The 18,230-nt window shown below is 37.3% G+C and overlaps 1 protein-coding gene across 8 annotated transcripts in view; it reads left to right on the forward strand.

Moving 5' to 3' along the window:
• Positions 1–18,230, forward strand: part of BBS9 (Bardet-Biedl syndrome 9) — a 483,985-nt gene that overhangs the window by 248,129 nt on the left and 217,626 nt on the right. For all 8 annotated transcript variants that reach the window (XM_060108887.1, XM_060108894.1, XM_060108892.1 and 5 more), the window contains 2 exons: positions 3,528–3,700; positions 7,426–7,578. In XM_060108887.1, coding sequence (XP_059964870.1) covers positions 3,528–3,700; positions 7,426–7,578 — 326 coding nt within the window. The remainder of the gene's footprint in view (positions 1–3,527; positions 3,701–7,425; positions 7,579–18,230) is intronic.

Here is an 18,230-nt window from a genome sequence, read left to right on the forward strand (position 1 = left end):
ACAGATGGAGAGATATACCATGTTCTTGGGTTGGAAGAACCAACATTGTGAAAATGACTGTAATACCTAAAACAATCTATAGATTCAATGCAATCCCTATCAAACTACCAATGGCATTTTTCACAGAACTAGAACAAAAAATGTCACAATTTGTATGGAAACACAAAAGACCCCAAATAGCCAAAGCAATCTTGAGAAAGAAAAACGGAGTTGGAGGAATCAGGCTCCCTGACTTCAGAATATACACCAAACTACAGTAATCAAGACAGTATGGTACTGGCATAAAAACAGAAATATAGATCAATGGAACAGGATAGAAAGCCCAAAGATCAACCCACACAGATACGGTCACCTTATTTTTGATAAAGGAGGCAAGAATATACAATGGAGAAAAGACAGCCTTTTCAATAAGTGGTGCTGGGAAAACTGGACAGCTACATTTAAAAGAATGAAGTTGGAACACTCCCTAACACCATACACAAAAAGACATTCAAAATGGAGTAAAGACCTAAATGTAAGGCCAGACACTATTAAACTCTTAGAAGAAATCATAGGCAGAACACTCTATGACATAAAACACAGCAAGATCCTTTTTGACCCACCTCCTAGAGACATGGAAATAAAAACAAAAGTAAACAAGTGGGACCTAATGAAACTTAAAAGCTTTTACACAGCAAAGGAAACCATAAAAAAGACTAAAAGACAACCCTCAGGATGGGAGAAAATATATGCAGATGAAGCAATTGACAAAGGATTAATCTCCAGAATTTACAAGCAGCTCAATATCAATAAAGCAAACAACCCAATCCAAAAATGGGCAGAAGACCTAAATAGACATTTCTCCAAAGAAGGTATACAGATTGCCAACAAACACATGAAAGAATGCTAAACATCAGTAATCATTAGAGAAATGCAAATCAAAACTACAAGGAGGTATCACCTCACACTGGCCAGAATGGCCATCATCAATAAATCTAGAAACAATAAATGCTGGAGAGGGTGTGGAGAAAAGGGAACCCTGTTGCACTGTTGGTGGGAATGTAAATTGATACAGCCACTATGGAGAACAGTATGGGAGGTTCCTTAAAAAATTAAAAATAGAAGTACCATACGACCCAGCAATCCCACTACTGGGCATATACCCTGAGAAAACCATAATTCAAAAACCGTCATGTACCACAATGTTCATTTCAGCTCTATTTACAATAGCCAGGACATGGAAGCAACCTAAGTGTCCATTGATACTTAGAAGATGTGGCATCTATACACAATGGAATATTACTCAGCCATAAAAAGAAACGAAATTGAGTTATTTGTAGTGAGGTGGATGGACCTAGAGTATGTCTTACAGAGTGAAGTAAGAAAGAGAAAAACAAATACTGTATGCTAACACATATATATGGAATGTAAAAAAAAAGAAAAGAAAAAAAGTTCTGAAGAAAGTAGGTGCAGGACAGGAATAAAGACACAGATGTAGAGAATGGACTTGAGGACACGGAGGAGGAGAGGCAAGCTGGGACGAAGTGAGAGAGTGCCATGGACTTATATGTACTGCCAAATGTAAAATAGATAGCTAGTGGGAAGCAGCTGCATAGCACAGGGAGATCAGGTAGGTGCTTTGTGACCACCTAGAGGGGTGGGATATCGAGGGTGGGAGGGAGACGGAAGAGGGAGGAGATATGGGGATTTATGTATATGTATAGTTGATTCACTTTGTTATAAAGCAGAAACTAACATACTTTTTTGAGGCAATTATACTCCAATAAAGATGTTAAAAAAAAAAAAAAAAGACTGGAGTGAGGGGAAGACTGGGGAAGCTCCAAGGGGAATGATATGACAGCAGAGAATACCAGGGTGTTTGCCATGCACCATGGCAGGCATACTCAGTGTATTTTATTCCTTATATAATTGAAAAGAGTATGACTAGGGGAATGAGAGCAGATATATTCTTGAATTCTGGCCGAGGATGACAAATTGAAATTAAAAACCAATTTAAAGAGGTAATATATTTATAGAATTTGTCAACGTACCATGGGGAATATAAATAAATGTTTCACATGCACGTATCATATTACCTTAAGCTCCTTAAGCAAAAAAACTAAGGTAATTTTTGTACTTCCAACATTTCTTTCTTTATGAAATTGCACATAATAGTTGTTCAATAAATGGTGAACTAAATAAAATAGGTAACTTTGATCTCAGAAAGTGTACAGTCTCTTTGCAGAGAGTGAATATAATCATCTGGAAAGTTAAATAAGAGTACATGGTTGTATGTATTAAGTGCACAGTGAACTGTAGAATTCTCTATATAAATTCAGAGAAATGCAGTGTTATGAGGTGGTTAAAATTGATAGATAATCTTTGGATTAATTGCTAAAGTTCCAATCCCTGCTCTGTTACTAACTGGCTAGATGACCTTGCAGATTATTTAAACTCTTCTGTCGCTAGATTTATTCTTCTGTAAAATGGGGCTATTGTTATATAGCCAGTAGCCTATTGGGCTGTTGAGGTTTAAACAAGAGAGTGAATGTGAAGTGCTTTAAATAGTGATTGGCACATATAAGCCTTCTATAGATGGTAGAGAAATACAGGTTTCTTGGGGTAGGTGAGACTGAAGCCAGATCCTGAAGAATAGGTAGAGTTTAGACAATTGGGGAAGAAGGATATATATCATGAATTATAGGTCTGACATTTAAATTGCTTTGTGACCTTTGGCAAGTCTCTGAAATTCTCTGTGCCTGGTTTTCCTTCTTATAACAAATGGGTTGTTGTAGTTATAGTGCTTGATGCATAGTTGGTGCTCTTCTCATAGCTGCTCTTCTCATAGATGTGGTTATTGTCACTGCTCTCATCATCATTGTCATCACTGTTGTGACCATCATCATCAGGGTAGGAGATAGACAAGACTTTGGCTGTCTTGGAGCTGATGTGTCAGGGAATGGAGGGAACCAAGATTTATAATTGGGGAAGGGTCTTATTGTAAAATCTCTCTTCAAATGAAAGAACTATTAGAAAAATAGAAAACTTTGATTATGATTACAGGGATTTAAGCTGGCTACTGTGCCCAGGATGTGGGCTTTCTATAGAATAAATTTTATTTCACATCAATTTTTTGAAACAAACTAATGATACCAGGTTGTACTTTTGCAATGGCTCTTTTCTTACCTTTTTAAAAAATGTTTGTTTGTTTTTTACCTTTTGAGTAAAGCTCTTTTTAGAAGGATCCAAATTTTGTGTTTTTACCATACTGAAACCAATTATAAAATACATAGTTAAAAGGACTATGCAGCTTGCTGCTGTGACCACATACCTTTAGAATGAGCTTTGAAAATGTTAAGTTGTTGATGCAGAAAATCACGATAAGGCAGTAGAATTATTTTTATTAAGCCAGTAGAAATTATATCTATATTCCAAAAAAGAAATCTTTGTCCTTTTGGTATTCATGTCAGAGTTGGTGATAATTCATGTAGTTTCAGCTACTAGTTATGTGTTAATAAGCCTTTTCCTTAATTATTTTTTCTCTTTAGAACGATATCGCATCCAGAGTGAACAATTTGAGGATCTTTGGCTCATAACAAATGAGCTTATTATCCGCCTTCAGGAATATTTTGAAAAACAAGGAATCAAAGATTTTGCCTGTTCTTTTTCTGGATCTATGCCCCTTCAAGAATATTTTGAGTTGATCGATCATCATTTTGAGGTGTGTATGATCATAACCCGTATCATCTGTAATGTTTCAATATATGAAAGAAAGATGCTATAGAGGTAAGGATTCTAGTATACATGCTATTAGGCAGTGTACGTCAAGTTGTTATTCTTACTTGGATGGTGGGGTTGTGAATCTGTTCCTACCCTCTTGCCCAGTTTGTGATCAGTTGCAGACTTTTACAGAGTGGCTGCCTGGAGCTGTGGTCTGGCCTCAGAACAGAGCTGGTTTAATTCTCCCACATGGGGATTTAACCTTTGACCCCAGTAACCCAGTGTTAAAACTATTTGAGCTTATTGGCAGCCATTTGGCTAATTCTAGCAGGCCATAAATGAGGTGTGATTATAAAGTAAAGTGATTTTTCCTTTTCATTTTTAACAAGCACACCAGAACTTCTGCATCTGAATGAGGGTTAATCACATAAAATATTCTCCAGTATCTGGCACAATGGGTGCTTAGTAAATGCTGAATGATTAAATGTCTAAATTAAGGAGATCTGACAGTGACTTTGTTGCCTGGATATGTTTGCATTTCTTCTTTGGAAGTACCTTCAGAGCCTGTGTTAGATTCTCTTGAGTATCTTGAGGGTGTCAAATCTTCATCCTTTGAAGATTGATTTGATATTTGAAAATAGTCAGGAATCATGTTTTGTGAAAAAAATTGGACAATGAGAGTCATTGTTTTAAGTCCCATGTGTTAAAAAAAAATTCACCAGGCTCTTCTTATTTGCCTATAAGTAGACCCTGTAGGGGATTACAAAGAGGAATTTCAAAAAAATTTTGCACTTTAAGGAAACATTGGTTCCCTAGAGTAGCTACTTTTTAAGGAATCAATAGGTTTTTGCATTTCAGTTTGTAAACTATGGTGTGTGTTGTGTGTGTGTGTGTGCACGTGCGTGCACGTGTGTGTGCGTTAGTGAGAGAGAGAGGATGAGAGAGAGAAAGAGGGAGTGAGAGAGAGAATACGTCATGTAAATTGTCAGTCATATGAACATTCTACTTAATGTTCAGTCCCTTGAACATTCTAAGAGCACTGACTTTAACCTACAAATAAAGACTTCTTTGAATACAGTGTGAACATAAAGGGAAAATTTCAGTGCATACCATCCAATTGCAGATAACATGTCATTATCAAATAAACTGAATTTATTTGTGTCTTCCCTCATCTAAGCTGATAATATTGTATAGGAGAATATACTTTGACCAAATTGTGGCACCAAAATCAATAGTTTGGGAAATATGTTTAGGTACTCTAAGTATTGAGAAACTATAATTCTCTAGGATATATCTTAAGAAATTCCTGCTTCACTGTGCAAAACTGGGGTCCAGTGACTTATGGAAGAGAGTCCACAGAAAGACTATACTAATTACCTATTTGTCATATTTAATATCAAAAATATTAGATTCTAATTGACTATGTTTGACATACAGTCCGCCTCCCTCCTCCCCTCCTTATTTGCTGGCTAGTAAATCCCTGGAGTTTCTACATCAGGGACATTTCCTTTCTGGGGAGGGACTTAGGGAATGTGGTGAACTATAGGCACTTTTGTTACACAGTTGAAAAGGGCATGCTTATACTTCCTTTGCTCTCTGGCCCCGCTCAATTTTTTTTTTTTTTTTTTTTTTGCCGTACGCGGGCCTGTCACTGTTGTGGCCTCTCCCGTTGCAAAGCACAGGCTCCAGACGTGCAGGCTCAGCGGCCATGGCTCACGGGCCCAGCCGCTCCGCGGCATGTGGGATCTTCCCGGACCGGGGCACGAACCCGTGTCCCCTGCATCGGCAGGCGGACTGTCAACCACTGTGCCACCAGGGAAGCCCTACTTTTTTTTTTTTTTAATATGACTTTAAACTTTGAATCAAGGTGGCTTTTGGAATCTAAGTGTCCCTTAGTGTAAGCTCCATGAAAACAGGAATTTTTGTCTGTTTTATTCATTGTTGTAATTCCTAGAGTCTAGAACACTGCATGGCACTAAGATCAATAAATATTTGTTAAATGTTGAAATTCTGACATGTGAAAACATTTCAATCACTGCTGTTTTGTTACACGTTCAAAGGAATGATAACCTGGCTGATGTCTCAGTTTTGAGAATATTTAAAAATTTTTTTGTTTCATGAATTGAGGAAATAAAGTATTATAGCAGGAAATATAATTAAAAGGGTGAATGCTTGATAACTCTAATATTCTTTTTTAAAAATTTAGTTGTTATATCACTTAACTTTTGGTAATGAAAGTTTTTTTTTTCCCTTCAAGAGAATATTCTTTGATTTAGTTAGCTACTTAATGCTTCTGAAACTGGGGTTAAAAGAAGTTAATAAAATTCCAAGTTTTTTTTCCCAATCATGTGTCTGTTCTCCATACATGCACTGTAAAGGTAAGGAAGTTTGGTTTGATATCAGAAATGTAAACTATAATATGTTTGATTTCTGAACATTTTGAATATGATATTTACTTCAGAACTAGTTATGACTGTTTTGTTAAGTTGAATTAGCAGTTCACATGATCTGGGTTCATGGAGTATTCCCTATGACTTTGACTAGCTTTCTTTATTTTAATTATATTAAATTCAAAAGTTATGAGAAGAGTTATACTAAAAAGAGTCGTTTCTGATTCTCATCCTCCCACTATTCAGTCTCCTCTTTGGAGGCAATCTTTGGTGTACAGTTTCTTGTTACCTTTCTAGAACTATTCTATGCAGTCACAACTATGTTACTATATAGATTAAAAAACACGTGAATGATATTCTGTATTTCTTTTTTGCTTTGTTTCATTCAATGCATCTTTGGCTAGCATTGCTTATCAGTACCTGGTGGTCCTGCAAAGTCCTCTTTATTTATTCCTCTATTGATGAGTATTTTGATTATTAACATTATCTTACTATAATAGCAACAGAAAAAATCCTATAATGACTATTCTTGTGTGTACATTACTTTTTGCAAGCTCACCCCTAGGATAAATTCCTGGAAGTGGGATTGCCAGGTCAAATGCTGTATGTTTGAGAGCTATTTGTATTAACTTTTCTGTGAATTTTGCCCACTTTTCTATTGGATTGTTGCTCTCTTTCTTACTCATTTGTTTGGGTTGTGGTCCTTTTTCATCAATTTGTAGATGCTTTCTAGATATTATAGGCATGGCTTTTTGTCTCTGTGGTTATTGCTATTATTTTTTACAGTTTGCTGTTTGTCTTATCACTTTACTTATAATGTTTTTCTCTACTTTTTTTCTTAACCACGTAGAATTAAAAAAATTTTTTTGTTAGTAATTTGTCAGGGGTGTGTGTGTGTATGTGTGGCTTTTGACTTTTGACTTATAAAGATCTGTCTCATACTAAGATTATTATAAAAAATATAATTTTCTAATGCTTTGTTGTGTTTAAACTTTTGATTCCTCTGCAGTTGATTTTGTTGTAAAGACTGGGGGAAAAATCCTTGTTCCTTTTTTCCCTTATGTATTTAATCAGTTATCACAAACATTTATTGAATGATCTATCTTTACCCCAGTGACAACTGGGCCATTTTTACTAAATTTCCATTTGGCCTATTTCACTGTATCATCCTTGTATTCATGTATCAAATATCACACTTTTAATTCTCTAAACTCTGTAACACACTTAAATTTCTTCTTTACTCTTTTCAAACTTTTATTGGCATTGCCAGTATCCTTACTTTAGACACGTTTTTTTGTGCACATTTAACCTGAATTAAAGAAATTCTTCATTGTAGTTGCGGATAAATGGTGAAAAGTTAGAAGAACTCTTATCTGAAAGAGCTGTACAATTTCGGGCCATTCAACGCCGGCTATTAACAAGGTTCAAAGATAAGACACCTGCTCCTCTCCAACACCTGGACACCTTGCTAGATGGAACTTACAAGCAGGTTAGTATAATAACAGTGATAGTTTTATACTACTGGATATAATTTTTTCCCTCACCCTAGAGTCATGTACCAGACTATCAAGATAAGGTATTTCTTTCCTATGTATTTTAGAGCAGCAAATAGCACACAAGCTTTAGAGTCAGAATTTAAAGTCAAGCTCTGCCACTTTCTAATTATGTGACCTTGCGTAAATTAGATTAGATCCAACCATATTTTACTTCCCAGGGTTGTTGTGAGGATTTTCCATTATTTATGTGAAGCAGCCAGCTTAATGCCAGGCACATAGGATATGCTTGATAAATAGTACTGTTATGATTAGTGTTATTATTGGACATTTCTTGGTACATCCTATAATTATAATAATTCTCAAATTGTCTTATAGAGCAATTGGATTGCACTTCTAGTTTTATGTCATTTGATGCTTTGAGATAGAATTCTTTTTTTTTAATTTATTTTATTGAAGTGTAGTTGATTTACAATGTTGTGTAAATTTCTGCTGTACAGCAAAGTGATTCAGTTATACATATATATATTCTTTTTCATATTCTTTTCCATTATGGTTTATCACAGGATATTGAATATAGTTCCCTGTGCTATAGAGTAAGACCTTGTTATTCATCCATTCTGTATATAATAGTTTGCATCTGCTAATCCCAAATTCCCAATCCATCCTGCACCACCCACTTGGCAACCACAAGTCTGTTCTCTATGTCTGTGAGTCTCTTTCATAGGTAAGTTTGTTTATGTCATATTTTATATTCCACATATAAGTGATATCGTATGGTATTTGTCTTTCTCTTTCTGACTTCACTTAGTACGAGGATCTCTAGGTCCATCCATGTTGCTGTAATGACATTATTTCATTCTTTTTAATGGCTGAGTAGTATTCCACTGTATATATGTACCACATCTTCTTTATCTGTTCATCTGTCATTGGACATTTAGGTTGTTTCCATGTCTTGGCTATTGTGAATAGTGCTATGAATAGTAGGGGTGCATGTATCTTTTTGAATTATAGTTTTGTCTGGATATATGCCTAGGAGTGGGCTTGCTGGATCATATGGCAACTCTACTTTTAGTTTTTAAGGAACCTCCATACTGATTTCCATAGTGGCCACACCAACTTACATTCCCAATAACAGTGTAGGAGGGTTCCCTTTTCTCCATACCCTCTCCAGCATCTGTTATTTGTAGACTTTTTAATGATGGCCATTCTGACCGTTGTGAGGTGGTGCCTCATTGCAGTTTTGATTTGCATTTCTCTAATAATTAGCGATGTTGAGCATCTTTTCATGTGCCTGTTGGTCATGAGATGGAATTCTTAAATAGCCCTTTGTTCTAAATCAAAAAGTCTATTTTCTTCATCTTCCTGATTCGTCCTTCTACCAGTGGTTTATCATTTGCGTGACTAGGGTGATGTGGGTCTCACTCTTAATGTATTATGTCTTCAAAAACTATTCAAAATTATCATCTCAGGCTTGAAATAATAATTTTTAAAATTCAAATTTCATGCGTAATGCCTCTGCCAGTTCCACTATAAAGAAGTCAGCTTCTTCTCGCTTCCTAAATAATATTGTTGGAGGACTCAGGTAAACTGCCATAGCTAGGAAGGTTTTATCGCTGAAAATTCTTGACTAAGGAAATCTTTTCTATTCCTTTTTTGTGAGTGTGTGCCAAAGTTAAATATGAAATAATCATCTGTTGAAATATCTCAATGCAGATACAGAGGTTAAATTTCATCATATTGTAAGTATAATGAAAATTTCATCATATTCTAAGTGTAATGAGAATTATTTGAGATCTTTCAGTATTAATACCTGTCCAGAAGCATGAAAAGTTTGATTGTCTTCATTTTCCATTTACGTAATTGTTGGGTTCATTCTCTTGGAAACAATATTTCTTTCATAAAATGTATCCTCTGAACAGTGAGGATAGGATGTAGAAATGTAGAACTGAGGAAGTTTGGGGATCTTTTGGGTGCTAGATGTCCAGGAACTGCTATGAATTCCAATAAAGTCCTTAGGACAAACTGAAAGTGAAGCCCGAATCCCTTCATATACGAATGATTAAGCATTGCTGAGTTGGCTGTAATGTGAAATAGTTGGTATGGTATATTTACTCGTGTAATAGAGTTAGTGATGGTACGTTCGTAGGTTCTGAGGTCAAAGTTTGGCTTACTAGCTCTGCACTCAGTAATGATAGCTATTGTTATTTAGGAACCAAAAAGTCAATTTACCAGGTACAGGAGTAGGTAAGGTCAGGGTGGAAGGGCAGAATGGCTTCTGTGCCCTTGGTGTTTAGCAGAAGCTCTGGGTACCACTAGTTTACATGGTGAGGCCAGTGAAGTGGGTCTCCAATCTTCGAATGACTTGGGATGTAGGTGCCTTTGAATCTGGTCCAGCAAAAGCCTGTTAGAGAAAGCCACTGCTTCTAAGGTTGCAGTAAGACATCCAACATTGTTTCCTTTAAATGCATGCTAATAAATGTTCTAGGGTTTGAAGTGGCGTATCTGACTTATTCTAGTATAATGATTAAGAACTCTGTGTCTAGAGACAGCTTACTTGTATTCCAGTCCTGGCTCTGTGACCTTGGGCAAATTACTTAAACAAAAAGAAAGCCAAAACCCTCCTAAACCTCAGTTTTCCCATCTGTAGAATGGTGCCTCCTTCATTGGCTTATTGTGAGGACTGAAATGTATAAAGACATAAATTGCTTAGAATAGTGCTTGGAACACATCATCTCTCAACAAATATTAACTACAATTCTGAGGATAGTTTTTCATCTTTATTTGACTAATAAGTTATGCCTTCTCAAAAATGGTGCTATTCATTGATCAGAAAAAAGAGGTTATAATACATCATCTTTCTGAAACTTTGCTATCTGTCGGCATCACAAATCTAGATCTCAGCTAAGAAATATGAAGATCATGTATCCTCAGGGGCATCCCCAAACTCCTCTAGTGTAACTGCCTTGGGTGTTTGGTTCCAGAGAGGATACCAAAAGGAAAGGCGCTTCAGGATCATGAGGTCAGGTGGCCATCTTCCCAAAATCCCTGATTGTTTCATCTGGATGTATTCTTAGAAGGAAAATTGCTCAATCAAAAAATATTTCTCACTCACACACACACACCACACACACACATGTACATATACATATTGCTTAGCAAAAATGTACTAAATTATAGTTACTCCAGCAGTATATAAAAATGTCTATTTTGTAGGTATTATTGTTTTGATCTTTACAATTCTTTTTTTTTTTTTTTTTGCGGTATGCGGGCCTCTCACTGTTGTGGCCTCCCCCGTTGCGGAGCACAGGCTCCGGACGCGCAGGCTCCAGACGCGCAGGCTCAGCGGCCATGGCTCACGGGCCCAGCCGCTCCGCGGCATATGGGATCCTCCCAGACCGGGGCACGAACCCGTATCCCCTGCATCGGCAGGCGGACTCTCAACCACTTGCGCCACCAGGGAGGCCCTACAATTCTTAACTGAAAAAATAATTTGATTGTTATTTCAATCTTTCTTTCTTTGCTTACCAGTGAGATTGAACATTTAAAAAATGTTAATTGGCCATTTATCTTTCTTCTTTTGTGATTTACATATGTAAAACCTTTTGTTCAATAGTATATCAGGTAGTTCAGCTTTTTCTTATTTTGTGTATATTAAGAGTGGCAATCTTTTTTTTTTTTTTTTTTTTTTCTTTTTGCGGTATGCGGGCCTCTCACTGTTGTGGCCTCTCCCGTTGCGGAGCACAGGCTCCGGATGCGCAGGCCCAGCGGCCATGGCTCACGGGCCCAGCCGCTCCGCGGCATGTGGGATCCTCCCAGACCGGGGCACGAACCCGTATCCCCTGCATCGGCAGGCGGACTCTTAACCACTGCGCCACCAGGGAGGCCCAAGAGTGGCAATCTTTTAGCATACTTTTGTCATGCATAAAAAATACCTTGTGTATGTAAGGAATGTAATCTCTCTTCATATGTAAAAGAAGTTTTACCAATTTGTCATTTGCCTTTTATTTTTATTTATGAAGTTTTTTAGACAAGTAAAATTTATAAAGTATTTACATAATAAAGTCTATTCATCTTTTTCCTTTAGGTTTCTCTGTCTAGGAAAGTCTTCCCATGCCAAGAGTATTATCGACCTATAATTTATTTTAACATTTTTATGCTATTATTCTTTATATATACTTTTTTAATCCATCTGGAATGTATTCTGCAATTTAGTGAGAAGCTAAGCTCCTTGCCAAAAATGGTGAGCTAGTTGTCTCAGCCCCTGTTAACTGCATAATCCATTTTTCTCTTACTGAGCTGAAATACTACTTGTATCATTTAACAATTTTACTGTATAGCAAACTACCCCAAACCTTAGTGGTTTAAAACAACAGTTCATTATTGTTCATGAGTCTCTGAATCAGCTGGGCAGTTCTGTTGACCTGGGCCATGGTTGGCTGTTCTTGTTTGAATTCACTCATGTGTCTCTGGTTAGCTGGTTGCTCAGCTGGGGACTGGATGGCCTAGGATGTGCTTACTTACATATTGGCATTTGGCTCACAATTAGATGGGGTGATTGTACCACATGTCTCTCCTGTGTGGCAGGCTGGCCTGGGCTTGTTTACATGGTGGCTACAGGTCCCGGTGCACAAGTATTCTTCAAGGCTCTGCCTGTGCCATGTCTCTAATTCCCCATTGGTTTTGACCAACCCAGATCAAAGGGTTGGGGAAATAGACTCTGCTTCTTTATTTAAGGAGTCGAGAACTGTGGGCAGTTTTACAATTTACCCTAATTCTAAATGAGCATATACTAAATTAGCAAAATTTTTGAAAGATAATTTTTTTCAACCTTTCCTAATCCTTGAACTTAGGTTTTCTATACTTTTAACTTTGAAACCTAAATTTTTGTTGTTATTAAAATTTTATTAATTCATAATCAGTTATGGTCTATGGATTTTAAAGATAATTTCTCTTATAATTAGATTTGTCAAGACTTATTTAAAGCAAACAGAGCATCTGTGCTGTTTTCAGGCTAGTGAAACTGCCTGAATACTTGCCTATGTGCTTAGTTATTGTCAGTTGTTTCGGGGATGGAATCTGTTATCTAGTCTCCTTGTAGGTCCCCACCATAGTCCTGTCCAGGGTGGGCGTTATGGGTGTGTGATCTGTGCAGTCACAGAGCCCTGTGTTTGGTTGAATGCTCTGTGGTAGCCGTCGTGAAATCCTTAATACTTTTTGAACAAGAGGCCCCATATTTTCATTTTGCCCTGGGCCCCTCAAATAATGTAGGTGGTTCTTGCCCTGTTGGGATACTAACTAATTTTTAATGAGTAGAACAAGACAATTGGGAGCTCAAATACAGAGTAGAATTCAAAGACATACTGGTTTTATTACCACTACCCCAAAACCACCTGTAAGTTTCCCTGAAGATGAACAAAAAGGGATGCAGTGGGCATCAATGAGCTCCTCTGAATAGCTCAAAGGCTTCTTTCTGGGAAAGGCATCTTGGTTAACTGTCAATGAAGTGACAAGGGTTATCTCATTTAAGAATATCATCCTGGGGCCTCCCTGGTGGCGCAAGTGGTTGAGAGTCCGCCTGCCGATGCAGGGGATACGGGTTCGTGCCCCGGTCTGGGAGGATCCCATATGCCGCGGAGCGGCTGGGCCCGTGAGCCATGGCCGCTGAGCCTGCGCGTCCGGAGCCTGCGCGTCCGGAGCCTGTGCTCCGCAACGGGGGAGGCCACAACAGTGAGAGGCCCGCATACCGCAAAAAGAAAAAAAAAAAAAGAATATCATCCTGCAATTAGCTGTCTCTAGGCATGTTGTGGGTGGCAGCCTTTTTTAAGATTTCCATCCTGTGGGTCACACTGGCTTCAAGATGCACCACGAATAGTTATGAATTTTGATGCACAAAGGCTTCAGCCAACCACTTTTCTCCTGTTTTTAACTGCAGGTTATTTCTTATATCCTTATCTTTGATTGGACAGGAACCCCAAAACCACAGCACCACGTTATACTTTTAGTATCATGCCTTTCCTGTATAGTGTCTACTTACCATCACATCAGACTTCACTGGAGGCATCTACCAAGCACCCTTTACTGAGGTCATCCTATAGGTGAGGCAAGAAGAGAGGACTAGGACTATCACTCTGGGAAAAGCATCTCATGATTCTTACATGGGAAGGATCTGGTTTCCAGTGAATGAGGATTTTCCAGTTGCTCACCACAATTTCTATAATTTATTCTAGAATTTTGGGAAAAAAGCCTTATTTTTTGAAAGAACTTTCACGTTTACTTCTAGTTCTAGAGGCATAATGTTGAAAGAAAGTAACCGTGTCAAGAATTTCTTTTTTTCAGCAGTTAGAAACCTAAATTTCCTCATTTGGATAATTGGAATCCTGCTTTGTCAACCAACTGAATATATTTTTGGAGGACCTAAGAAAAAAAGTATGGGAAGAGAAGGGAAATTCATGTTTATTGAGCATCTGTTGAGTCTGAGGTACATTTCATTTATTTATCATTTTATACAGCCATCTTGTGAGGGTGGCATTCTTGTTTCCATTTTATGGATTAAGAACTTGAGACTTACAGCAGGGTTAAACAACCTGCTCAGTGTTACACAGTTATTAAGCTATCTATTCCAAAGTCCATGTTTTAGTATGTCATGTGGCATTTTTACTTCAATTATTTCCAGGTGGGAAATAGACATCATAGGTTTTCTTTAGCAAAACTACAGTCAGGTTGAAGAAAAAGCAGATTTGTGCAAAATATTTGTACATATTTATGATGCGTATATGTATATATTCATGATCATCCAATATTCATTGTATATACACCTATCAGAAGATAACAAAATCTTCTGGAGAGTTCCCCAAATATGTATTACATCTGAAACTTGGGTTTGTTAATTTAACTGATACTGAAGTTCAGTTTCTTTGCCATCAAATGCTAGTGCTTATTGCATTTGGCAGAAAAGTTTTGGAAAATAAGTTCTCTGGTGTTATAAAATTTTCACGTGTATTTGTTTGTCAAAGCAGGTCTCGTTGGTTGAATTGAAATAGGGGAAATTTAGACTTACCCTATAGTTTGGCTGTGTTTTGATGCTTTTATGTGTACTAAGATTTTTTTTTTCTCTGCTTGAACACTAACCCTCTGTTGTAACAGGGGAAAAGTGTTTACTAATCTAAAAGTTTAATTGTGTCAGATGACATATGTGTGATGTAATGACTGATAGCCATTAATGTTTTAGAAAGGTACTTGGCTGGTTTTTCTTTTCTGCAAAACAGAGGCTGTATTAGGCATAATTTTAAACAGAGGTCCGGTGGTTTGGAGTTTGCTATTTGTTACTTTTTCTGTACTTAAAACTTCCTTCTACTCTGTTTATTTGTGTGTTATTGATATATAAAAATCATTTTAAGTCACGCAAAAATCTAAGAGCTTTTTGGTCTGTGACTTTTTAAATGAGCATGATTTTGGCTGATAACACAAAGGAATATGTGATGAAACCATTTCGAGGCCTACTTTCCTCTTTGCACTGGCAAGTAAAAAACAATATGCTGATAGACTGAGAAGGAAGTGTCAGGGATTTGATGATGTTGCTGCATTTGTTTTCCTTATAACCGCTTAAGAGCTAAGAAAAAGTTCTTTCTCTTCCCAAGGAGATGGAATAAACAGATGATAAAGAGAACACAGAAAAATGTAACCATATGTTTGGGGATGAATGGGAGAGGTAAGTTAAAAAAATAAAAGGATGGGATGGCAGTAAAAAAATGGAGTTTGCATGTTTTCACCCTATAATTCTATTCTTGGATGTTTATCTAAGAAAATAGTTCACAAAGGAAAAAGAATACATTCATCAAGTTGTTCATTTACAGTATTAATCACCTCTGCAAGAAATTATAAATCAGCTTTCATTTCTTAGAAATGAAAAGTGAAAATGAAAGTCAGATATATCATTTCTTATTATTTTAAAAACTGGAATAATATAAAACATTTTATTTTATTTTTATTATTTTTTAATTAATTTAATTAATTAATTTATTTTTGGCTGCATTGGGTCCTTGCTGATGCGCAAGGGCTTTCTCTAGTTGTGGCGAGCAGGGGCCACTCTTGGTTACAGTGTGCAGGATCTAGAGCACAGGCTCAGCAGCTGTGGCACACAGGCTTAGTTGCTCCGCGGCATGTGGGATCCTCCTGGACCAGGGCTCGAACCCATGTCCCCTGCATTGGCAGGCAGACTCCTAACCACTGCACCACCAGGGAAGCCCCTAAAACATTTTAAATAATTGGAAAGAGATTTGTATATAATAAATTTCCAATGGATGTATCTATAATACATAAGTGTGCAAAGATGTGGAAGGAATACAAAAAAAAATGACATACATTTGTTTTAGATGACTTTAAATTCTTAAATAATTAAAAAAATTGTATAATCATAATTTTTTAAGTGTAAAATTTTTTTTCACAATATGTGAATGTACTTAACACTACTGAACTCTACACTTAAAAATACCTAAGGTGGTAAATTTTATGTTCTGTTTTACCACAATTAAAAAGAGTAATAACTTTTTGAAAACTGGGATGTGGTCAGAAACTCCTGGTTGTCATTGGTTTTCTATTTTTTTTTTTTTTTGCAGTGTAGACTAAACATAACTTTTTTTTTTAACAGTCCTATTCACTTTTTTTTTTAAACATCTTTATTGGCGTATAATTGCTTTACAATGGCGTGTTAGTTTCTGCTTTATAACAAAGTGAATCAGCTATACATATACATATATCCCCATAGTTCCTCCCTCTTGCATCTCCCTCCCTCCAACCCTCCCTATCCCACCCCTCTAGGTGGTCACAGAGCACCGAGCTGATCTCCCTGTGCTGTGCAGCTGCTTCCCACTAGCTATCTGTTTTACATTTGGTAGTATATATGAGTCCATGCCACTCTCTCACTTGGTCGCAGCTTACCCTTCCCCCTCCCTGTGTCCTCAAGTCCATTCTCTAGTAGGTCTGCGTCTTTATTCCTGTCCTGCCCCTAGGTTCTTTATAACCATTTTTTGGGTTTTAGATTCTATATATATGTGTTAGTATACGGTATTTGTTTTTCTCTTTCTGACTTACTTCACTATGTATGACAGACTCTAGGTCCATCCACTTCACTACAAATAACTCAGTTTCGTTTCTTTTTATTCCTGAGTAATATTTCATTGTATATATGTGCCACATCTTCTTTATCCATTCATCTGTTGATGGACACTTAGGTTGCTTCCATGCCCTGGCTATTGTAAATAGAGCTGCAATGAACATTATGGTGCATGACTCTTTTTTTTTTTTTTTTTTTTTGCGGTACGCGGGCCTCTCACTGTTGTGGCCTCTCCCGTTGCGGAGCACAGGCTCCGGACGCGCAGGCTCAGCGGCCATGGCTCACGGGCCCCGCTGCTCCGTGGCACGTGGGATCCTCCCAGACTGGGGCACGAACCTGCATCCCCTGCCTGCATTGGCAGGTGGACTCTCAACCACTGCGCCACCAAGGAAGCCCCGGTGCATGACTCGTTTTGAATTACTTTCTCAGGGTATGTGCCCAGTAGTGGAATTGCTCGGTCGTATGGTAGTTCTATTTTTAGTTTTTAAGGAACCTCCATAATGTTCTCCATAGTGGCAGTATCAATTCACATTCCCATCAACAGTGCAAGAGTGTTCCCTTTTCTCCACACCCTATCCAGCATTTACAGTTTGTAGATGTTTTGATGATGGCCATTCTGACCAGTGTGAACTGATACCTCCTTGTAGTTTTGATTTGTATTTCTCTAATGATTAATGATGTTGAGCATTCTTTGATGTGTTTGTTGGCAATCTGTATATTTTCTTTGGAGAAATGTCTATTTAGGTCTTTTACCCATTTTTGGATTGGGTTGTTTGTGTTTTTGATTGAGCTGCATGAGCTGCTTGTATATGTTGGAGATTAAACCTTTGTCAGTTGCTTCATTTGCAAATATTTTCTCCATTCTGAGGGTTGTCTTTTCATTTCGTTTATGGTTTCCTTTGCTGTGCAAAAGCTTTTAAGTTTCATTAGGTCCCATTTGTTTATTTTTCTTTTTATTTCCATGTCTCTAGGAGGTGGGTCAAAAAGGATCTTTCTGTGATTAATGTCATAGAGTGTTCTGCCTATGTTTTCCTCTAAGAGTTTTATAGTGTCTGGCCTTTTTACATTTAGGTCTTTACTCCATTTTGAGTTTCTTTTTGTGTATGGTGTTAGGGAGTGTTCCAACTTCATTCTTTTGCATGTAGCTGTCCAGTTTCCCAAGGACCACTTATTGAAGAGGCTGTCTTTTCTCCATTGTATGTACTTGCCTCCATTATCAAAAATAAGGGACCATATGTGTGTGGGTTGATCTTTGGGCTTTCTATCCTGTTCCATTGATCTATATTTCTGTTTTTGTGGCAGTACCATACTGTCTTGATTACTGTAGCTTTGTAATATAGTCTGAAGTCAGGGAGCCTGATTCCTCCAGCTCCGTTTTTCTTTCTCAAGATTGCTTTGGCTATTTAGGGTCTTTTGTGTTTCCATACAAATTGTGACATTTTTTGTTCTAGTTCTGTGAAAAATGCCATTGGTAATTTGATAGGGATTGCATTGAATCTGTAGATTGCTTTGGGTAGTATAGTCATTTTCACA

This window comes from Mesoplodon densirostris, chromosome 9, assembly GCF_025265405.1.
Source record: "Mesoplodon densirostris isolate mMesDen1 chromosome 9, mMesDen1 primary haplotype, whole genome shotgun sequence".
Lineage (NCBI taxonomy): Eukaryota > Metazoa > Chordata > Mammalia > Artiodactyla > Ziphiidae > Mesoplodon > Mesoplodon densirostris.